The 23,796-nt window shown below is 41.5% G+C and overlaps 2 protein-coding genes across 18 annotated transcripts in view; one reads left to right on the top strand and one right to left on the bottom strand.

Moving 5' to 3' along the window:
- The window catches only part of ZNF286A (zinc finger protein 286A), a 78,637-nt gene that overhangs the window by 1,395 nt on the left and 53,446 nt on the right, over nt 1-23,796 (top strand). For 4 of the 8 annotated variants that reach the window (XM_072821038.1, XM_072821041.1, XM_072821042.1 and 1 more), the window contains exon 1: nt 18,758-19,268. The exons of 1 other annotated variant lie outside the window; for it this stretch is intronic. The gene's annotated coding sequence lies outside the window, so the exon portion shown is untranslated. Of the gene's footprint in view, nt 1-17,201; nt 17,349-18,757; nt 19,269-23,796 lie in introns of those variants that run through there. 3 more of the 8 variants (XM_072821034.1, XM_072821039.1, XM_072821033.1) reach the window with 3 other exon arrangements.
- LOC140630571 (uncharacterized) lies at nt 2,000-14,551 on the bottom strand. Of its 10 annotated transcripts, none has more exons than XM_072821025.1 (7): nt 14,383-14,510; nt 13,191-13,430; nt 13,011-13,116; nt 10,798-10,889; nt 8,370-8,502; nt 7,777-7,872; nt 2,000-5,428 (listed from the first exon to the last, which is right to left on the bottom strand). In XM_072821025.1, exons 4-7 carry the CDS (start codon nt 10,828-10,830, stop codon nt 3,795-3,797), a joined length of 1,896 nt encoding a protein of 631 aa, XP_072677126.1. In that variant the 5' UTR covers nt 10,831-10,889; nt 13,011-13,116; nt 13,191-13,430; nt 14,383-14,510; the 3' UTR covers nt 2,000-3,794. The 10 variants fall into 10 exon arrangements, with proteins under 10 accessions (XP_072677126.1, XP_072677124.1, XP_072677127.1 ...); XM_072821023.1 differs by having other exon boundaries at nt 13,011-13,103; XM_072821026.1 differs by having other exon boundaries at nt 13,011-13,100.

Below are 23,796 nucleotides of genomic sequence, written 5' to 3'. Positions count from 1 at the left end.
GTGTGTGTGTGTCTCATGAATAAATAAGATCTTTTAAAAAAAAATAAAAGGGACTGGTAAATAAATTTGGGCTGTCCTATCCAAGGAAAACCACTCTGACTTTCCTGTAAGCCATTTAGTACCTTCTTACACTTACAGCAGTTGCTATGTAGGCACCATAATCTGGATTATATTCGAGAAGGCACCTGTGTTTTGTGATAGACATAGAGAGAGAGAGGCAGAGACACAGGCAGAGGGAGAAGCAGGCTCCATGCAGGGAGCCCGACGTGGGACTCAATCGCAGGACTCCAGCATCGCGCCCTGGGCCAAAGGCAGGCGCTAAACCGCTGCGCCACCCAGGGATCCGAGAAAGCACCTGTTAATTCAGAACTCTTTCCTTTGGAGCCTACACAGGAACAAATCTCAGATAATACTGTCCCATCCAATGAGGCTCCCTTTGGATGGTGTCTTTTTTTTAATGATGAAGTTTTTTTTTTTTAAGATTTTATTTATTTATGAGAGAGAGAGAGAAGCAGAGACACAGGCAGAGGGAGAAGCAGGCCCATGCAGAGAGCCTGGCGTGGGACTCGATCCCGGGTCTCCAAGATCACGCCCTGGGCTGAAGGCGGCGCTAAACTGCTGAGCCACCAGGGCTGCCCTGGATGGTGTCTTAATGGAAGAGTGCTCTAACTCAGAGCTCTGCCTCTCAGCCAATACAGAAGCCATCTACTCTTGCCATATTGTCTTCCCCAAGGATGCCAGAGTGTATAACACAGAGAAAAGCAAGTTCTGACACCTGTAGTTCCGTCAGTCACTGGCTTCCACCATCCCTAGCAAGTGGTTCCAACATGCCCTGGTGATTGGCATGCTCAGCAACCTTCCTCAACACTTAGCTCAGGGCCACACATACATACGCACATGTGCAGAGAGGCAGTATAACAAAGAGGTTAAGAACAAGCACTCTTGAGCTGGACTACCAGACTTTAAATCTCAGCTCAACACTGTTTCCAGGTTGGCCAGTCACTTTGCCTTTCTGAGTCATCACTGCTTCCTCTATACAAGTGGGGTAAGAGGAACCTATCTAAGAGATTGGTTCTGGAAATCAGTTCCCTGAGACTGTTGGGAGAAATGAATGAACTGATGCATACAAAGGTGGCTGAACAGGGTCTAGCACGTAATAAATCTTTACTACAAGTATTAGCTGGTATTGTCTGGGAGATCTTCTTAAAGGGGCTTGGGGAGAGCTAAAATACAAGTAAAGGAAAAACAAATGGCACTTTGTACACTGAATCTGTCTTGACTTATGCTTATAAAAGGAAAAGAATATCAATGTCATGCCTACCTCTTGAGTTCCATTTCTAGGAGGACAGAAACCAGGTAGCTTTCTTTTCTTACATTTACTAAAGAAGAGAATTAAACTAGGTCTGCCTTACAAGCTGAGGCAACAGATTCCTAAGATTACCAGATTCCTAAGGCCAGTTTTATTTTGGGAAATGGATTTTTATTTTTTTTTTTTACCTAGATTAACCAGAGGTGTTTCTCAGTTCTCCATGTTGCTGTATCATAGCAACCTTTCTACTAGGGTGGATTGGCTTATCTTCTGATATAATCGTCTCTGGCCAATTGAGGAAAACCATTTGTGGAGAGGGATAGAGTAGTACATGAATGTATTGGCTGTGCCTCTCAATTCCTTAGAGTCACAAAATTACCTTCTGTAGTGAGGCCATAAGGTAAAAATAGAGTATTATCAATATTGTGCTTATAAATCTCTGCATTGCTCATAAGATGCAGTTATGTAGCTTTGTGTAAAACTCTGACAACACATGCTATTATGTGTTCATATGCATAAATGTATAAACAACAGAATGTTATACATATATGTAAAATATGATTTTACAGTATTTCTAATTTCACTAATTTACTTACCTGTTGGGCTTTTTTGGAGGAGGGTCTTGGTGCATATGGTTGAATTCTTATTAAGTAAAATGTAAGTATGATGTGATTTTTTTCCCAAAAATGCTTATCTCAAGCTGCTATATTTTCTATGTATGACTTTGGCAAAACATCCAGAAATCATCTAATGTACAATGTGTATCAAAGGTACCACAGGGATGGCTTTTCGTGGAAAACACCCATATGAATTTTTAAAACTGTGTGTAAGTATTATTTTGTTTAAAATCAACAAGGGGCACCTGAATGGCTCAGTGGTTAAGCATCTGCCTTTGGCTCAGGTCGTGATCCTGGGGTCCTGGGATTGAGTCCCACACTGGGTTCCCTTTGGGGAGCCTGCTTCTCCCTCTGCCTCTCTCTGTGTGTCTCTCATGAATAAATAAAATCTTTTTAAAAAATCAAATCAACAACAAAAGACCGAACAAGATAGTTACATTTCTCATGGTGAGAATTGTTAAAGTTGGAGATAAAGCCAGACATTAAGATTGAACTAAAAATGTTTTATAGGCACATATGAGGAATATAATGAGTGCCCAAGGTTTTCAGAGAAGGAGATTATTTCCAACTGTGGTTACCAGGGAGAAGGTGAGACTTTAAGTTGGGTCCTAAAGGAGATTAACTTGCAAATTGAAAAGATAATGTGACAATTACACATTATTGATTTTAAAAAACACTAAAAAGTATTAATACCCCCTCAGAAAAGGCAGAAAGCCCTGCTTTAATCAACAAAGATCTCTTCCCACTATCCTGAAATCAAGCCTGAGATCACCATATAATGTGCTCAGCACAATAGTGAAAATTATCCAAGCATCTTGGAGGAAGTTGAGATGTAACATGTATATTAATTTTCCCTTCACTCAACACAAGTAAGTCAATCACTTTTAACCACATAAATTAGTTTTAGCCATAATAAATTTGTTCTATATTGGGTTATCATAAATGAGACCTCTGAAGGAGGGGGCAAATGTTTTTCCACAACCCAAACTAGCTGGCTCCAGGAAAGAAAAGTTTTCAGAAGGACCTGGCTATGCCTAAGATGTTAACAAACATTATCTGAAGAGCTCTGATTCTAATAGCAGTCACTGTTATGGAGGACTCTTTTTTTATTCTTGCCTTCAATTTCTAAAAGTTACTAAAATGTTCATGTATTTCAATAATTATTTCCAGATGTCACCATTTCTTCAGGATATTTTGTCTTAAAATTTTCAGAACAAAATTTTTTTTCTCTATCTTCAGTTGTGCTCTTCAGCTCTGAAACTCAAGCCCTGTTGAACATCAAGCTGTAGCTAACACTGTGTAAGCACTTTAAATAGAAGAGACAGATAGGAAAGTCAGTAGGAAGGGAGAGTTCAAAGTAGCCCTTTTAGTGAGGATAGTATTGCTAGGGGGTAGGAATGATTATATATTAAGGCAAAGATTTATAGAAAGGTGGTATTCGAATATATGACCAACCATGAGTCTATTAACTTGGATAGGGCAGTATTCCAATCAGTACGAGGAGGGGAAGTGAGCTCAATTTTGAACAACTGGAATTGCTTTGCATGTTGGAACAGCCTATTCCTGAGGTCAGGAAAAAAAAAATCACTTCATGGTGACATTAGTCATTTTAGGGTACAGCGGAAAAATATATATATACACACACAGAGAGAAAGATTGATGGTTGGTCTCTTGGGCTGTTCCAGCTTTCAGATCAGTATTTCTTCACATGTATTTATGGTAATCTGGCAGCTACTTCTTTGCAGAAAACAGGAGGAGAGCATTCTCAGCCCTCCAAAAAAAAAAAAAAAAAGATCACAATTATAATAACCCATGAAAATAGGATTCTTTGGTATTTAACAAAGTAAAGAGTCTAAATGACCACACATTCAGAGTGATTCTCCCCCGTGGAGTCTCTGATGCCTAATGAGGGCTGAACTACACCGGAAAGCTCTGCCACACTCATTACACTCACAGGGTTTCTCTCCAGTGTGAATCCTCTGATGCTGAGTAAGATGGGCGCTTCTACTGAAGGCTTTCCCACACTGGTGGCAATCAAACGGTTTCTCCCCAGTATGAATCTTCTGATGTTGCGTCAGGGATGAACTCTGGCTGAATGCTTTCCCGCAATCTTTACAGGTGTAAGGTTTCTCTCCAGTGTGGATTTTTGTGTGTTTTATGAGAGTTGAGCTCTGGCTGAAAGCTTTACCACATTCTCTACACTTGTAAGGTTTTTCCCCAGTATGAGTTCTCTGATGTCGAATAAGGGCTGATCGATCACTAAAGGCTTTCCCACAGTTGTTACAGGTATAAGGTTTCTCTCCAGTGTGAGTTCTCTGATGTTGATAGAGATGTGAGCTCTGACTAAAGACCTTGCCACATTCACTGCATTCATAGGGTTTCTCTCCAGTGTGAATAAATTGATGGACAATAAGAGAAGAGTTGTGACTGAAGGCTTTCCCACATTCACTGCATTCGTAGGGCTTCTCTCCAGTGTGAATAAACTGATGTTCAATACGGGATGAATTGTGACTGAAGGCTTTACCACATTCATTACATTCATAAGGTTTCTCACCAGTATGAATTCGCTGATGTTGAATAAAGTGTGTTATCTGAATAAAAGCCTTCCCACACTCATTACATTCATGGGGTTTCTCTCCAGTATGGATTCTCTGGTGTTGACTAAGAGAGACATTATGATTAAAGGCTTTCCCACATTCCTTGCATTCATATGGTTTCTCTCCAGTATGAATTCTCTGATGTACTATTAGGGCTGAATAATTACCAAAAGTTTTTCTACATTCACTGCATTCATAAGGTTTCTCTCCATGTTGGGTTCTCTGATGTTGAATAAATGGTGCATTCTGAATTAAGGCTCTTTCATGCACATTATATTCCTTCCCACCATGAACACTCTGATGATGTTTGGTGGTAAGTTGTGAGTTCCACTTATACCCTTTCCTATCTTCATAAGATTTCTCTCCAATATTAGTTTTCTGATGTTCATGGTGGTGTATACCATAACCAAAGGTCTTCTCATACTGATTACATTCCAAATTTTTTTCTCCATTATGAGCTCTACAATGTTGAGCATAAATTGAGCGATCACTGAATAGTTTACCACATTCATTACACTGAAGAGCTTTCTCATAAGTGCTATCTTTCTGATGTCTTATCAATTTTGAATTCTGTTTAAAACTCTTTCCCTGAGCATCAGACATATAAGGTCTCTCTTCCTTATGATGTCTTGATTGTATAACAATGTCTGACTTCAGACTAACATGTCTACCAGATTCAATACATTTCGGGGTACTATTGGCTATAGAAGTTCTTTTCTGGCAGATAACTGTTGCTTCTTTCCAGAGTCTATCCTGAGCATTCTCTTTAATCTCTGTAGATCCCTGGGCTTCTTTCAAACCAGAAGTCCTTGCATCAGCCCCTGTGCTTCTCTCCATACTTATCCCTTGGTATGATTCTTTTTCAGAAAATACCTCCTTTGGGTTTGACTTTCTGGTCTCCAAATCTGGAGGGGAAAAGTAAAAATGTTCCCTGTACTAGAAGAAGGAAATGGCTAAAGCAGGAATGAGATAATAAAATTGCACAAATACTATTAGTCACAAATATAAATCAAGTAGTCAACAAATAATTTATTGAACACCTACTGTGGGCTAGGCACTGTGTTATGTGATAGTATTCAATGATAAATAAAACAGATATAGTACCTCCTTTGAGATACTATAAGAGAGATTTACAGTCTATTGGGGAAGATAAATATGATCGCTACTGTATGTAGGAATAATAGCTGCCCCTCGTTTTTGAACCACTGGAATCTTTCCTTGCTTTTGATACCACCACCACCAGCAGTCCCCTGTGCTCCTTGTCTTGAGTTCACTCCAGCTAGGGTCATCCTTCAATGCCTACATCTTCCATTCCCACTGGCACAGTTCTCTAGTAACTCTCCTTGATGATGCCTGAGGTTGCTGTCGGATTCAATAAGATCATTAACCATATTTTCCTTTGCTACTACCCTGTGTGTTACTATTTACCAGAGATTTCCTTCAGCTTTCACTTTTTTTCTCCTGTCTCTGGGCCTCCCAAAATAACCGTCCCCCCCCCCCAAATATACACACCATCAAAGACCCTCTTTAGAGGGTCAAAGTTCAGGAGAATGCAGGAATTTTAGGAGGATCAGAGGATTAGGCTTACCACTAATACTAGTTCAGCTTTCTTATGGGTAAACTACACATGATAGACATTTTAACGGTTGTAAAGTTGGGACTTTGTCATCGGGGATCTTGTAAGTAGTCTTTCAGCCTTATTAAGAGTAAGACAAACAGCACATGTGTTTTGCAAGCTGGACTATTTTCAAAGTAATCTTAGTATGTGCCTGTGACAACCTTATATAATATAGGAAAATAAAAATTAAAAGACAGCAATAGAAGTTAAGCAGAGGAGAGAAACAGTGGCAGGGGGACTAATCCATTATCAGGTTAGCCGAAAAGAAGGAACAATTTATAAATCTCCACAGACACTCTTCAGGTCTTTACTTGACCTCTCTACCATATATCACTATGAGCACTATGAGGAGGGACCCTTCAAGTGCTCTTTTCTGTTGGGTTCTATGACAACAATCTGACCTGGTTTCCTTCTACTCTGGCCACCCTTTCTTAATATCTTTTTTGGATTCTCTTTCCTTCATTTATATTGATAAAATTTGTATAACATACCTCTACTGCCATAATCTATTATTAAAAATTATTACTATTTTGTTATCTTGACACCATTTTCCCCCATGTGGTTTTTTAAAATTACACAAGTGATATAGATATAGACAGATAAATACAGCTAGTGGATACTTAAATGTGTATGTTCATTGGGCTTCTAGGTTCTCTTGCAATTCTTTTCATGCTCTATTTCTCTATTTTCATATCTTATGCACTCCCATGACTTCATTACCATCTATTCTCAGATGATTCTAAAATCTGTACCACCAGTTATGATCTCTTTCCTTCACGAAGACCCATTTGACATCTCCTCCTTATATTCATCTACCTTCCAGACACCCTACTTAGACCGGAGTTTCTCAACTGCAGTGCTACTGACATTTTGGCAAGACAAGTCTTTGTGTGAGGGGCCGTCTTGTACATGGCAGAATGTTTAGCAACATCTTTGGCCTCCACCCACTCAATGCCCATAGCACCCTCCCAGTCTTCAGACATGTCCCATGGGGCCAAATCACCTCTGTTTGAGAATCACTGGTTTACATCTGCTATAGACTCTTCAAACAATTTAGAATAACCAGAACTCCTCTTTCACCACCACCTCCTTCCCGCAAACTTGCTATTTCTCCTGTGTTTTCCATCTCAGGGAAGAGAACTTCCATCTACCTACATAGCCAACCCAGAAACTCAGAAATTATCTTTGTTTCTCCCTTACCTCCCACATACAGTCAATAAATTCTATCAATTTTACAACCTTAAAATTGGATGTAAAATCACATTCCTTAAACTTACATTCAAATTCTTCCATTCTCTTCATACTTTTTACGTAGGGAAAAACTAGGTACAACAAAGACAAAGTAATGAAGGCGAGGCCCCAGCTACTAGAGAGGAAAAGGGAATGACCTCATAAAATGCCAGAGTGAAGTACAACAGTGATCTCTGGATCAAATGTCAGGCTTCTAACTTTGAGAAGGAAGTATCCTTCCTTGAGTCTGGGAAGAAGTAGAGTTAGGCTCACAAGACTCTGATATGTCCGAATGAAGATGAGACTTAGAGGGGGCCTCAACATTTTCTACAGGAGGATTTGGGATTTGGGAAGGAACCCCTAACTCATATTTCAAAAGATGTTGTCTGCCTGGTTCTCACTTACATATGCAGCTGCTTCTTAGCAATTCTGCCTTCTGCATCCATGGATTTACTGCTTGTTCCAACTGGGAGATGATATCAGGTTTAGAAAATGGAAAGCCTACTCAAGTGAAAGAAACAGAATGTGATTGTCAGTTTCAAAGACAAAGGGCCACCCCATTTTCAGTCCCACTCTTGTGCTTTCAAGAGCAGAAAACAAGGTAATTGTCAAAAGCAATTAAACATATTCTACAAAAGTAGGGTAAGAAACAGTCTAAGGATCTGCTCTAGATTCTGTAGGAAAATGTTAACCATACCCTCCTTCCCCCTTCCTTCCTTCCTGCTGCAGGGTGAGGGATGAGGGGCAGGGGGAGGGAGAGGAGCAGAGGAAGAGGGAAAAGCAGAGTCCCTGCTGCACAGAACCTGACTCAGGGCTCAATTCCATGACCCTGAGATCATGACCTGAGCAGAAATCAAGAGTCAGATGCTTGACTGACTGAGCCACCTAGGCACTCCCCACAAAGCCTCCTTTCTGATCATCCCTTAATAGGAACATGGGAATCTTTAGGAAGCAATGGCATCCCAAAATGCCTACCTGAGGTAAGGACCCAACCTTACCCAAGGAGATCAGGTTCCTATAGTTCTCCAGCATTACATCCCTGTACAAGTCTCTCTGAGCAGGGTCCAGTTCTCTCCATTCTTCCTCAGTGAAGTTCACAGCCACATCCTTGAATGACAAGCCCTGAAATACCTGCATGTGATTTAGACATAAGAGTTGAATAAGGCAAATTAGGGGAGATTCATGAAATGTAGAGGAAATGGAACCAATCATGTTCATAGTGTCAAAGGCATATTGACTCATACGTTAAAAAGTCTTAAAATATGTATACCCTTTTGACATATCAATTTCTTATCTAGAAATCAATGTAATAAAATTAACAGAGACATGAATAGAGTTATCAACAGATTCTTATCTATTTACAATTTACAATAGCAAGAAAGTTCTAGATAACCTAAATGTTTGAGGAGAGTGGTGGAAGCTACTAACTGCTCACTAAAGCACACTCCCCTCCTCACTTTTCTAGGTAGACAAACATTTCCCAATCTCCTTTGCAGTTAGATGTGGCCAAGAGACCGCAAGCAGAAGTAAGGCGCACCATTTCCAGGCCTGACTCACATACATTCTGCTACTATTTTCCCCTTGTGGCTGGGACATGGAGATAACCCCGAACATGAGTTTGGGAGCTATGTGGTAGAGATATTAGAGCTTCAGATAGTTCAAGACCCTGAATGGCCATGCTATCAACCTGCTGACCCACTCATGGTTATGAGGACAAGAAATGAACTTCTATTATGTTGGGGCCATTATGCATTTTGGGTCTCTCCATTACACCAGTCACAAGTTAGCCAATCCTAATTAATTCAGAAACTAGCACCCTGAAATAGAAGATATCCCAACAAACAGCTAAAATATACAGGGGCATTGGCTTGATATTCAGGCAGCAAGCTTCAAAGACATGGGTAGTTAAGGCTGGAATGATGTAGACTCTTGATCAACACTGGCAAAGTGATTAGTAACTGGGAAGGAAGACCAAAAATTCACTCAGCCTGCAGCTCTGGGGGAATAAGGTAGAAAGAGCCAGAATGCTGGCTTATGCAGGATGCTTCTGGCTCTATTTGGCAAAGAAAAAAAGAGTTGAGCTCAAGAAGGAATTTATCAATTTTCAAGCTAAAATAAAAGGGAATACACAGTCCAGAAATCTGGGGTTTCACATGGTCGGAAAAGCACAGTTTCTAGATCTCACACAATAGAAAGTAAGTCTTAAAAAGGCTTTAAACAATAAAGGCCCATTAAAACTTCTCAACTAAACAAAGTGACTTAGCTCTACAAAAAAAGATCAAGTTAAGGATACGGCATTCCAATCCAAGTTTATTATTTGGCAAACCTTAAGGTCATCTTCATTAAGAAAGAGACATGGTAAATAAGAAACTAAGAAATATACCAAACTTGAGATTTTTATCTAGGGAAGAATCTTGTGTGTGATTATTGGTACATTGCAGACAGATCAGAAGCTTCTTAAGTTTTTACAGGACAATATATCCATGATTTCAATTGTACTTTGTACTTCCTTTTTTCTTGTCTCAGTGGGAGCAGTATCTTTCCTCAATTCTAAGCCATTTAAGTCACTGAGTTCCCAAATCCTTCTTCTCAAAAATCTACTTATCTGATGTGCCTTGGTGGCTCAGTCAGTTAAGCCACCAGCTCTTGATTTTGGCTCAGGTCATGATCTCAGGGTCCTGAGATTGAGCTCCATGTTGGGCTCCTGCTCAGGATTTTCTCTCCCTCTTCCTCTGCCCCTCACCCTGCTCTCTCTCTCAAATAAGTAAATAAAGAAAATCTTTTTAAAAAAATTTCTACTCATCCTTCAGGGCCCACTTCAAGTCTCACTGCTTCTATTAGCTTGGGGCTCCTTAAAAAGGGCTTAAAAATGCTGGCTGAAAAAAAAATGCTGGCTGAATGAAGACAGCCTTCTCAAATCTCTCTCAGCCAGACACTCTTGCTCACTCTCTTCTGAAATCATACAACATTTTCCCTAAAGCACTTTATTAAGTAGGCCATCAGTAAATGTGCTGATTTGTGCCACCCAGATTTGTGTATGGGTCTTTTTTCCCCATGGAGAACATTCTAAGCAGATGGATACAAAAGATATTTCATGTGCCTTTGCTGATGTAAGCCTAATGCCTCAAGTGGACAAAGGGAAGCCTGACTCTCTGCCAACCATGCTCACAGTCCTCCCCCTCCCTCTGTCCTCTATTGTCAACTGATGGACAGACTGCCGAGCCTCCACCATCTTCACTACTACTTCCACACAATAAGGAACACTAGTCGCCAGGTTGGTGGTGGTTCATCCCAACCTCTTGATCCTATCTTTTGAAACAGCTGTTTTCTAATAGGACTGATAAGCTTCATGCAATGAGACATAAATTTATTCACTTCAGAAATTAAAATGAGATTTTAGGGGCAAGAGGTAAATCCCCAACTCACCTGGGACTTCGCTGTCTGGAAAAGAGCAGCCATGTTCTCCTCCTCAAGATATCTATCCTTTTGGAAAAGGGCAGACTCCCTAAATGGCAGAACTAGAAGGCAAGAGTAATAAAGCAATCCAGTTTATTGATATGTGTCTCAGACCTATTATGTTAGAAATAGCCACTTAGGACAAAAAGAGCCTCTGCCCTTGGCTGTCATATGGTCCGACACCTATGCAATGAGGCTTCCAACATAACCTCAGATACCGTTAGGGTTGGCTAGAAGCTTCCAGACTTCCTGCCTCAACTCCTTTTTTCACTAATGGAGAAACTTTCCAACTCCATAGAACGAGAAAAAGTTGCCACAGAGGTAAAGGACAATAGTACCCATCCTAGCAGTTTAGGGCACAGGAAGCATCAGCCACCAGATCCTGAGTACTCCAGGCCCCCACTAAGTCTGCATCCATTCTAGGTTCGCTCCACTGCACATGTGATCCATTAAATTGTAGCCTGTCATCTCATGCTCCCCTGTATCCTAAGCACCCTAGTGGCAGTACGCCCAAAGCGCTGAAAATGAATTCATGATCCCCCTAACTCCTTTGTCTGACTCCATGCCCATCGACCAATCCTCTCTCTCAATTTCCTTTCCCATTTTGATTTTTTGCCTCCTGGGGAAAAAAAAAAAAACTGATAATATTAACTTTGAGCACTTCTTTGAGTGTATCTCTAGGTGGTAGGATTATATGCCGTTTATTTTATTCTATATATAATTGTTTTCCTAATATTCTATAGTTCATTATTTCTTTAACTCTCACTCTCCCCAACCACCAAAAAGCCAGACTTAAACCCCATTTTAGGGGGTGCCTGGGTGGTTCAATCAGTTAACTCTTTGATTTAGGTTCAGATCATGATCTTGGGAATCATGAGATTGAGCCTCCCCACACCCCTAGGGAAGCTCCCTGCTCAGCAAGGAGTCTGCTGGAGATTCTCTCTCTCTCCTTTACCCTCCCTGTGCTGTCTCTCATTCTCTAATAAATAAATAAATCTTTTTTTTTTAAAGCCCCTTGTGGATTTGTCTTGGGAAGAAGTAGGAATTTCAAGCCCGTACTGTAACAGTACAGAGTTTCATGATTTAAAAACCAAATCTGTGCCTCCTACAATGCTTTCTCATTAGAACACCTGCCCCAGGGCTGCCTGCCTGGTCTTAAATCCTAGCTCTACATGGCTTTAGGAGAAGTTTCTTCTGTGCTTCAGCTTCCTCATTGGAGAAATGGGAATAACAATGGTACCCACCTTGAAGCATTGTTCAGTAGTGTATATAAAGGGCCCAAATCAGTACCTGATAGAGTAAGCATTCAGTAAAGGTAATGTATCAGTTAATTCTCACTCTATTTTCTGCATAGCACCACTAACCAAAATTTTATAGGATTTTCTATCCTTTGTTTTATAAAATAAAAGGTATTATCAATGTATATGGTCGACCATACTCCAAGCCCCTACTTCCCCACAAGATGCCTGTCCCCTCCCTGCACTGAATTCTGACCCCATGAAGGGTGGGGTAGAGACAGGAACTCATAAGTTTCAGGACCTTGGAAAATCAAAGGGGCCAAGAGCAGGATGTCTGGGAAAACCAAAGAGACTACAGCTAGACCATGGAAGCCCCTTCTAATCTGGCCTATCCTTCTGTATCTCAAGAGAGAATACTTCTTAAGAGAGACTAGAAGGATGTCGGGGGCAGTTCTCAATCCTACCAGAATTGGGCAGTGGACAGTGCAGGTGCACCCAGATCTGCGCTTGACCTCTCCCATGTGCTAGAATGCCAAATCAAATCATCTGCTTCGGGATCCCTGGGTGGCGCAGCGGTTTGGCGCCTGCCTTTGGCCCAGGGCGCGATCCTGGAGACCCGGGATTGAATCCCACGTCGGGCTCCCGGCACGGAGCCTGCTTCTCCCTCTGTCTGTGTCTCTGCCCCCCCCCCCCCCCGTGTGACTATCATAAATAAATAAAAATTTATAAAATAAAAAACAAAAACAAAAACAAAAAATCATCTGCTTCTCCATGCCCATTTCCTTTTCTCTATCCAAGGAGTCTGACTTGTCCCCCTCTTCCATCCTTTGGAGAGGAATCTGGTAAAATAGAGTATGGAAGGGTGATAAGATGTTTTACTTTTTGGAGCTTCAAGTAAAAAGGGAATGATATTAGTAAAATTACTACTATTTATTGAGTACTCACAATGTATCAGATGCTTTCCATAAATCACTTGTTACAAATGAGGAAATTGATGGTTTGCCCAAGGTCTCAGAGCAGCCCACACATACAAGGCTGCTGTAAAGAAAAACTAAAATGAGACTGTGTGCACACTGTAGGTGCCCAGCTAACAGCAGAAACCTCTCTCTCATGTGTGTTTCTTACCTCTGTTCTGGAGTTTGTGGCCCTGATCCTCCATCACCACAGACTTTGCAGCATTTGGGTAAAACAACTTCACCCAAATCCTCCATGTCTCTTCCTGGGGATTACCAGCATTCTCCCAGAAACTCTAGCAAGACATTCTGGGTTGAATTCTTCTTTTTCATTGTATTCTTTCTTTCATTGTCTGAGACCCCATTCATAACAGTAATCAGGGAGTCTAAAGCAGTATATTTGGAGCTAAAACTAAAGTCAACAAGGTCAGCAGTCACTCTTGGTTCAGGCAGCCCTATTCACAGGGGAATCTCAATATAACCTTTCCCCCAGGCCCTGCAGAGACAGACACCCAGGAACACAGATAATCACAGACAACAGGTAAGATATTGTCACCATGCTTGAAGGATATGCAAGAGCAGGCGATGGTGGCAAGTGCCCCGCTGGGAATGAAGGTATCTGGATTCTCATTTCTATGTACCAGATGGCTAGATGACCCGGAACAAGTAACTTTCCTCCCTGGGTGTCAGTTGCTTTTTATGTACAAATGGGGAGGTGGATACCTACTATTCCCAACTGCTACTACTGATTGAGCCCTTACCTAGTGCCCCGCACTGTCAACTGTTTGACATCAAATTTCCATTTAATCCACACAATCACCACTTAAGATAGGAACAATAAACTTCACTTCACAGATAAGGAGCAGGAGACGCCAAGTTCAGTAACTTGCCTACGGTTGCATCACCCAGCAATAACGGCTTTCTCGATAAGTAGACAAATGGTAGACAAATGGATCTCTTACATCCACGCCCTCCCGCATCAACACTGTTGGAGTCTATGCAATGGTTCCATCATGCTTTGGGTTGCAAGGACACAAGGGGAGGCACGCGATGGTCTCTGACCTGGGAGCACTGAGGGCCTTGGGCCCTACCTGCCTCACCTTCCAGCCAAGCGCTCCAGGCTGTGCGAGCTCTCAGCCCGTTTCCGAGCAAAGGACCTGGACATGGCTCAGACTTAAACACACGTACACACCATCATCACTTACACACAAACCCCAGAGCTGAGGGCAAGGTCAAGGTGGCCAAGCCCTGACAGCAACCCAGCTCCAGCCGAAGGGATTACGGTCAGGTCAGCGGGCCCAGGGAGAACCCCCATGGGATGCGGCGAGACCCCCAAGCCTCGCAACCCCCTGCTGGACACACACCCCTGTCCAACGTCTGCTCCTCCCCGGTCCACACACTGAGCTGGTCACTGCACTGGAAGACCCCAAGTGCGGGTTCGCAGCGAGCGGAGGGCGTCCACACAAAGGAGCCGGAAGCGGAAGTGCGCACCGAGGCTCCTGGGAAATGTAGTCCAGTCGGCCCGGTGCCTGGGTTCGGAAAAGCCCGGCAAGGATGCGTTGAAGCTCGGCGCTAACCTCCCAGACTCTCCCGCCTGCCCTGCGCTCAGCGACAAGCCCTCGCGTGGCCCTAAGAAGAGAGGTTGACGTTGGCAGCCCAGCGACGGTGGACAGGAACCATTGCGGGCGTTTACTGAAGCCTCAGGGACTGCCTAGTGTTTGGGGTCAGGTGGGAGTATCGTCAGTCTGGGGAGCAGAGGGCTCCCCCCGTGGGCTAGTCCCTTTGGTCACTACAGAATAAGCGGAGCCGCAGCGCTGCTTCAGAGACCCAGCACAGCAGCCCCACGCTTGAGGTTCCGCATCTTTCCAGGGGTCCTGGCGGATGCCCTGTGCTCTCGCATTCTGGGGTAGGGCTTCAGTGGCTCCCACGTTCATGCACCCTCAGCCCAGAGCACCGGTCCTGTGGCCGCCTTTCGGGTTCTTGTCCCCCGGGGTACGCGGAGAGGTGCAAGGAACCCTCCCGAACGACGAACATACCTACTGTATCACTGTTCTTACTACCATGATGTTCACAGGTCTCCGCCCAGAAAAGTGCTGCATTGTTCCTTTTATTTCCTGTTTGCTAGACACTTCCATATGCGTGACAGTCCTCCAGATCCCTTGATGATTAATTTTACATGTATCTAGATTCAGTTAATTTAGCCTTTTGGGGGTACCTTCTACAGCCAACTCTCCGTGATGGGCGCATCCATAATGCACTTCTACTTGGTTCTACTTGCTTCTATTGCGACAAGACCTAAGACAGTTGAGTTGTTGGTGTCTTTTTCTTGTTTTTTTTTTTTTTTAAGAGTTTAGTTATTTATTCATGAGAGAGACACACACAGAGGCAGAGACATAGGCAGAGGGAGAAGCAGGCTCCCTGCAGGGAACGCAATGAGGGACTCGATTCCAGGACCCTGGGATCACAACCTGAGCCCAAGGCTGACACTCAACACTGAGCCACCCAGGTGCCCCTATTGGTGTCTGCTTTATTGTTTCCAAAAGCATGAGGTGTTCAGAGGGTGCATACTCCAACTTCTAGGACAAACCCCCAGGCTTACCACCACCTCTACTACCCACCCCAGCCCCCAGGAAGAGAACCTCTATATAAATCCAACCTATCTAGTCTTCATACCTGTGCCGTGGATCCTGCCTTTCCAAGTACTTTTCTACCCAGAATACTGGACATCTATAAAAATGCTACTGTGAAGAAAGTAAAACCTCAACCTTAAGATGCTTGTGCTGGGATTTCAGAAGGAATGCTGAGGCCTCTACAGTTTTGGATTCAGTAGGGAAATCCCATGGAACACTCTACCAGCTGGATTCCCCCATTGCCACACTACCCACTCCCCAAATCCCAAAGCTCCCTAATGGTTTATTTTAAATGTGTAAGGTGGGGATCCCTGGGTGGCTCAGCGATTTGGCACCTGCCTTCGGCCCAGGGCATGATCCTGGAGTCCCGGGATCAAGTTCTGCATTGGGCTTCCTGCATGGAGCCTGCTTCTCCCTCTGCCTGTGTCTCTGCCTCTCTCTATCTGTGTCTCTCATGAATAAATAAGTAAATCTTTTAAATAAATAAATAAATAAGGTGATAGATGCAACAGAAACAGCAAATTGTTGATAGTTATTGACATTGGGTCATAAAGGAGGGTTCATTATGCTATTGCCTCAACTTTTGTATGTTTGAAGTTTCCATAAAGTAAATTTTAAGAATACAATTTAAGTTACAAAATATGGCAGATTAGATCATCTATCTCCTTGCTCAGAATTTTTGGTTGGCTTCTCATTTCAGAATAAAATGTGAAGTTCATTAAGCGTTCTTGTAATCAGTGTAGTACAACACAACCACCATTTTAAGAGAGTGAAATAGAACAGAAATGAAGAAAAAACTAGAGTGCATTACTTTTTTTAAACGATTTTATTTATTCATGAGAGACACAGAGAGATATACAGGGGCATAGGTAGAGGGAGAAATAGACTCCCCACAGGGAGTCCCACACAGGATTCAATCCCAGGACCCCAGGATCATGGCTTGAGCCAAAGGCAGATGCTCAACCATTGAGTCACGCAGGTGTCCCTAGAGGGCATTACATGTAATAATACTATGTCTTGTTTCAATGCATTTTTCTTTCTGTTCTGTGAGTGTGCATATTTGGTTATGACGTAGGGTGTGTGTGTGTGTTTGTGTGTGTGTTTTTTCTGTGGGTCAGATCAAAGAAGTTTGAAAATTATTGCTCTAGTGATCCAATCTCCAACCTCATATCATTCTTCCTTACCCCTTACCACTACTTTACCCTCCACACCCATCCTTAATCCACTCCAGCCTCCTGGCTGTTCATCAACATGCCAAACTCTATCCCCAAATATCCACATAGCTCTCACTCACCTTTTTCAAATCCTGTTTGAACATCATCTTTAACACCAGTGTCTTCCCTCACAAAATAGGGGAGCCCTATTATACCATTCATGATCCTCCTTATCCACCTTTAAAATTTCTTAATGATATTTATCTCTGCTTGATATATGTTTATCTGTTTACTGTCTTCCTCTCTCTACTCCAAATGTAAGCTCTTCTGTTTTGACCAATGTTGTATTTCAAATGAACATTTATAAATGTTTGTATTGTCCTGTGCATTCTTTATTAGGCCAACTCCTAGGTCTTTTGTTGAGCTTATGACTGGAATCTTACATCATTTGTCCTTCTACCATGTGAGGACACAGCAAGAAGTCCACAGTCTGCAAGAACTCGACCACATTGGCTCCCTGATCATGAACTTCCAGCCTCCAGAACTGTGAGAAATTAATTTCTGTTGTCCATTAGTGACCATTGTATTCTGTTATAGCCAAATAGAAAAAGGGAATATTTTTAGAGTAAACAAGTTAATGTATATAAAACAACCAGCATGGTGTCCTGGGTACATGGAAGGCAGCCATTCATAATTTCTTCCTCTCCTATACAGGAAATAAGTAAACCATAAGCTATTACGCTTCATTTATTTCTTCTAGGTGGATTCCTTTTTTTTTTAGTACTGGCCATAATGAGGCTCCTTCAACATTTGAGCAGCCCATGAATGTTTTCCAGGGGAACCAGAGCAGGAACAGAAGAACAAAGTGGACTCCAAAGTCTAGCTTATGCCTGTGTAGCTACTAGAGCCTTATTGCATACTTCCAGAAATGCCTGAGGTGACCTTGTAAGGAGGAGAGCATGAACAGAAGGCAAGAGCAGCAATTTGAGATTATCAATTGTAACATGGTATATTGTATCTTCAGACTGGGAAGATCTAACTTTTTAGTAGATTTTAATATTTGTATTACATGCACACATAGGTGTATTATAGATGCATAAATTTGAATCATGATCCCTTTATTCTGCATAGTCATTAATTAGCTCCCCCCAAATAAATGTATAATGTGTTAGACAGTGAATTTTGTAGAGCAAAGACTTATTTAAATGACAGAACACCGGGATCCCTGGGTGGCGCAGCGGTTTGGCGCCTGCCTTTGGCCCAGGGCACGATCCCGGAGACCCGGGATCGAATCCCACATCGGGTTCCCGGTGCATGGAGCCTGCTTCTCCCTCTGCCTGTGTCTCTGCCTCTCTCTCTCTCTCTCTGTGACTATCATAAATAAATAAAAATAAAAAAAAAATGACAGAACACCTGGGGCACCTGGGTGGCTCAGCTGGTGGCTCAGGTCATGATCCGGGGTCCTGGGATCAAGCCCTGCTTTGGGCTCCCTGCACTGTGGGGAGTCTGCTTCTCCCTCTCCTTCTGTGGCTCCCCCCACTCATGCTCTCTCTCTCAAATAAATAAATTTATATAAATAAATATATTAATGAATAAATAAATAGGGGTGCCTGGATGGCTCAGTGGTTGAGCCTATGCCTTCGGTTCAAGTCGTGATCCCGGGGTCCTGGGATAGAGTCCCGCATCAGGCTCCCTAGGGAGCCTGCTTCTCCCTCTGCCTGTGTCTCTGCCTCTCTCTGTGTGTCTCTCATGAATAAATAAATAAATAAATAAATATCTTTAAAAATAATAATAATTTTAAAATAAATAAATGACAGAACCCCTGACTTCCACAAATTTTTGTTAGTAAAATGAATCCTTTTTTATTTATTTTATTTTTTTAAAGATTTTATTTATTTATTTATGAGAGACACAGATTGAGAGAGAGGCAGAGACACAGGCAGAGGGAGAAGCAGGTTCCGTGCAGGGAGCCTGACGTGCGACTCAATCCCCGGTCTTCAGGATCACACCCTGGGCTGAAGGCAGGCGCTAAACCCCTGAGCCACCCGGGATGCCCTGAATCCTTTTTTAAAACTTAAAATATAAATATTTCACATGCAAAAAGGATACATAATGCTTAAAATGATAGTAAAACATGCCCATGTATCTACTACCAGCTTAAGACATATTAAGAATGGTATATCACTTTCTATTACAGTTGGTGTAGAGTAATATTATTGAATTAATCATTAATAAACCACTGAATCTAGAAACTTGGCTGAACTTTATTTTTTATGGCTTTAATAATTTGTTGATTTTTTTTTAAGATCTTATTTATTTATTCATAAGAGACACAGAGAGAGAGGCAGAGACATAGGCAGAGAAAGAAGCAGTCTCCCTGCGGGAAGCCCGATGCAGGACTCCATCACAGGACCCTGGGATCAGGACCTGAGCCAAAGGCAAACGCTCAACCACTGAGCCACCCAGGTGCCCTGATTTGTTGATTCTTTTAAGTTTTCTCTGTAGATATTCATATTCTATTATATCATCAGCAAATAAATAAAATACATGTGAGTTCATTTCATATGAACTCATTTAATCTTCACCTATATAGCTCATTTCATCTTCACAACCACCAATGAAGTAGGTATTATCCTCACTATACAAAAGGAGAACTGATAAAAAGATGCTAAGGAATGTGCCTGGGGATATGTAAACATGCAGCAGAGCCTAGATTTTAAATTTAAAACGTAGTAATTGTGGTTCTAGGGTCTGTAATCTTAACTTCTATGTATATAAGTAATTGCCATTCAAATTTTGTCTCTTCCAACATCCCAAACAGCCCCCTCCTCTTTTTTTCCCCTACTCCTATATTGGACAGTATTGTATTTCCTCTTTTACTATATTCAACATCAACATTGATAACATTCTTGTCTCATTCACAGTCTGCAAGGGAATACTCCTAAACACCTCTGTTAAACTCACATTTGCTCTAGGCTTTCAGAATATAGATTTTTATCAAGTTAAGAAAGCTTATCTGAATTTTTAACCTAATCATTATTAATAGATATTGAACTTTACCAACTGACATTTCTGTTTCTGTTGATTTAATCATTTTATTTTTATCCTTTAGAGTCCACTAATGTAGCAAATTTCATAGCTAGATTTTCTGTTGTTAAAATCTATATGATCATGGTACCATTTAAATTCAGCTATCTAATATTCTATTTAGGATTTTTGCACCTGTATCTAAAAGTGGAATTAGATTATACTTTTCTTATTCCACATAGCATCCTTATCTATTTTAAGAACTAAGGTTACAAAAAAAAAAAAAAAGAACTAAGGTTACACAGAATTAGTAAAACAAATGTGGCAGCCCCATCTCTTTTTATTTTCCTGTTTTTAGAGTATCTTAAAAAAAAACGTTTTATTTATTTGACAGAGAGAAAAAGAGAGGACAAGCAGGGGGGGAGCAGCAGAGGGAGAGGGAGAAGCATCCCCACTGAGCAGGGAGACCAACATGGAACCCAAGATCCCAGGACCTTGGGATCATGACCTGATCATGATCATGACCTGGCTTAACCAATGAGCCACCCAGGCACTCCCTGTTTTTAAACTATCTTATATAAGATAGAGAAGATTTGTTTTTTGAAAGTTTGGTAGAATTTGGAATGTGGTCTCTTATTTAAATTTCTTTTATGGTAGAGTTTTCAATTTAATTTTTTTAAATTTATTTATTTATGATAGTCACACAGAGAGAGAGAGGCAGAGACATAGGCAGAGGGAGAAGCAGGCTCCATGCACCGGGAGCCGGACGTGGGACTTGATCCCAGGTCTCCAGGATCGCGCCCTGGGCCAAAGGCAGGCGCTAAATTACTGCGCCACCCAGGGATCCCTCAATTTAATTTTGTGCTGATTTTTTTTCATTTTATATTTTCCTAAATTTATCTACTTTATCTATGTTTTAAGTAATCAGCCCTGTTTAATAATCTCTACTATATCTCTATTTTTTTCTGCTTATTTCATTGTCTACTTTCTTTTTTAGATTCATCACTCTAACTGGAGGTTTGTGTAACTTATTAATCCATTCATTGAAACATCTTTCGTTTTGATAATTGTTTTGGGGTACACTACTTCATTGACTTTAATTCTTTATTATTTCTATATTTCTTATTTCTTTTGCTTAATCTGTTATTTCCTTTAGCTCCTTGAATGGACTCCTTAGCCCACTTGTTTCCAATTTTTCTAAAATGTGTTTAAAATTATGTGTATTTCCTTAAGGATACAGAGGACTTGAAATATACCTAATCTGAATTGAGAGGTCTCTCAGTGTACAATACACATAGATTTTAATGACTCAGCATAAAAATATAAAGCGTCTTATTAATGAATCTGTTATTGATTAAAAATTAAATATATTGGATGTATTGGGTTAAATAAATATATTCACTTAATGCATTTCACCTCTTAAAAAACTTAAAAATCTCTACTAGAACATTTTCAATTACATATGTGGCTTACATTATATTTAAATGATTTATAATATATGTAGTGACATAGATGTGTGATATAATTTTAAACTCATTGAGGCATCGTCTGTATTTGAGCCTATAGTCAATTCTTTCTGAATACTGCCTGTATGCTAGAAAAGAATGCATATCTCTTTGTTGCATGTCAAGTTGCATGTAAATCTATTATCTTGGGCTTCTTAATCCTGTTATTAAAACTTCTATAGGGGATCCCTGGGTGGCTCAGCGGTTTAGCGCCTGCCTTTGGCCTGGGGCATGATCCTGGAGTCCTGGGATCGAGTCCCACATCGGGCTCCCTGCATGGAGCCTACTTCTCCCTCTGCCTGTGTCTCTGCTTCTCTCTCTCTGTGTGTCTCTCATGAATAAATAAATAAAATCTTCAAAAAAAAAAAAAAAACTTCTATAGTCCTCTTTTCTCTTGTCTACTTGATGTATCAATTTCTCAGGGGTTATGTAAAACTTTCCTACTACAATTATTGATTTATCTATCAGTCATTCTATCTACTTTATCTTTCATTTCTTTTATAAGTATATAAAGGGTCTAGAGAAGAGGATATGTAAACTTATTTCTCCCTGATCCTTCCTACTAAGTTCATTATAAATGCTAGAACTAACAGACAAGAACTCTGACAGGTGGAAAGAGGAAAGTGGACTGAGTAGAGAGACAGACCCCAGGACTAGCATGGTGGCAGGGCAAGTCACAATCCAAACCTAGCAGCAGGAGGTGTCCCAGATAGGCTCACTGCCCCCCACCCCAACATAGAGAATGAATACAGGCCCTACCTATAAAACCAGGGGAACCTGGTAGCCCTGGATGGAAGACTTAACTGGAAGCCCCACTGACCATAAGAAGCCATGGAAAGTATTCTCCCTCCCTATGAGTCTGACTCTCATCCCCTATCCAGAACACCAGGTAGATGGGCAGCATCTGACAAGTGGGGGAGATCTTCCACAATCGCCCAGCCAGGGAGCCTCTTTGTCCCTTAAACCTGAAACTTCCCTCCCCACTCAGAGCTAAGATAGCAGGGAAATGTCACTAACAAGAAATGGCTGACAAAGGGTATCCCACCACTACAATTATCCTGATTGAGAAGCTTCTTTATCCCCCCCCCCCCCCAAGCCTGAGACCCCTCTCACACACAAAGAGAAACCAAGCTCTAGATGGCACAATCTGGGGGTGATGACCACAATAATCAGCTAGCCCAGGAAGTGCTCTCTGTCCCAGCCATACCTGGGAATCTCCACCTCCCCACTGCAGAACATATCCACATTCACATCTAGAGACACCAGGTGGTTGGGTAGAACTACCATGTGAATGGCACCATATAGAGGGCCCCACCCAGGAAGCACTTTTCTTTCCCGTGGGCTGGAGACATTCCCCCACCTTAGCCCAGCCTGAGGGAGGCTCTTCCCACCCACTCAAGCAGGATCTGCAGGGACTAGTGGGAATCCCAGAAGTACCAGATAAACCAAGCAGACCAAAATAGTACCACAAGGTCTCTGAAAACTAAATTCTCATTGAAATCACAACCTAAAAAGTAGGCCAAGACCTGTATGCTACACCTAAACAGGGTGACAGTGGTCTAAAATAGAAGGTATAAATAGAACCTGCAATCTCCTAACATAACAGACAAAATATCCAGGAATCAATCCAAAATTACCTGTCATTCTAAGAACCAGGAAAATCACAACCTGAAGGATAAAAGGCAGCTGACAATGCCAACACTGAGAAGAATCAGATGTTTGAATCATCTGACAAGGATTTAAAGCATCTATCATTTGAAAAAATATTTTAGTAAGAACTTACAAATCTCTCAAAACAAATTTAAAAATGGGAAATCTTAGCAAAGAAAAAGAAGTTGTAAAGAAACAAACATTATAAAACGGGGATCCCTGGGTGGCTCAGCGGTTTAGCGCCCGCCTTCAGCCCACGGCATGATCCTGGGGTCCCGGGATCAAGTCCCACATCAGGCTCCCCACATGGAGCCTGCTTCTCCCTCTGCCTGTTTCTCTGCCTCTCTCTCTCTCTCTCTTTGTGTCACTCATGAATAAATAAATAAAATCTTTAAAAAAAATAAAACTAAAAAATATAAATACTGAAGTAAAAAACTCACTGGGTAGACTCAATGGTAGAGTGGTGACGACAGATAGTAGAATCAGTGAACTTGAGTACAGATCTATAGAATTTACTCAATCTGAAAAAGAGAAAAATAGACAGAAAAAAAAAAAAAAAGAACAGAGCCTCAGGAACCTGTTGGGACAATGACAAAACATTCAGCATTCTTAACATCAGAGTCCCAAAAGGAGAGGAAAAAGAGAGTGGAGTTAAAGAGTATTCAAAGAAGTCATGGCAGACAAGTTCTAAAACTTGGTGAAAGACATAAATTTACAGATTTGAAATCCCAAATAAATAAACCTAAGGAAATCCCTAACAAGACACATCATAATTAAAATTGCGCACACTAAAGGCAAAGGAAAAATCTTGA

Source organism: Canis lupus, chromosome 3 (assembly GCF_048164855.1).
Source record: "Canis lupus baileyi chromosome 3, mCanLup2.hap1, whole genome shotgun sequence".
Taxonomy (NCBI): Eukaryota; Metazoa; Chordata; class Mammalia; order Carnivora; family Canidae; genus Canis; species Canis lupus.
This window is presented reverse-complemented; position numbering and strand designations above follow the sequence as displayed.

Excerpts from the sequence above, each read along its gene's own strand:
- LOC140630571 (XM_072821025.1), bottom strand. The coding sequence starts at position 10,830 with ATGGCTGCTCTTTTCCAGACAGCGAAGTCCCAG. Across the intron at positions 8,503-10,797 it reads TCCAGACAGCGAAGTCCCAG|GTATTTCAGGGCTTGTCATT; the intron begins GTGAGTTGGGGA and ends AATCACATGCAG. Across the intron at positions 5,429-7,776 it reads GCTAAGAAGCAGCTGCATAT|ATTTGGAGACCAGAAAGTCA; the intron begins GTAAGTGAGAAC and ends TTTCCCCTCCAG.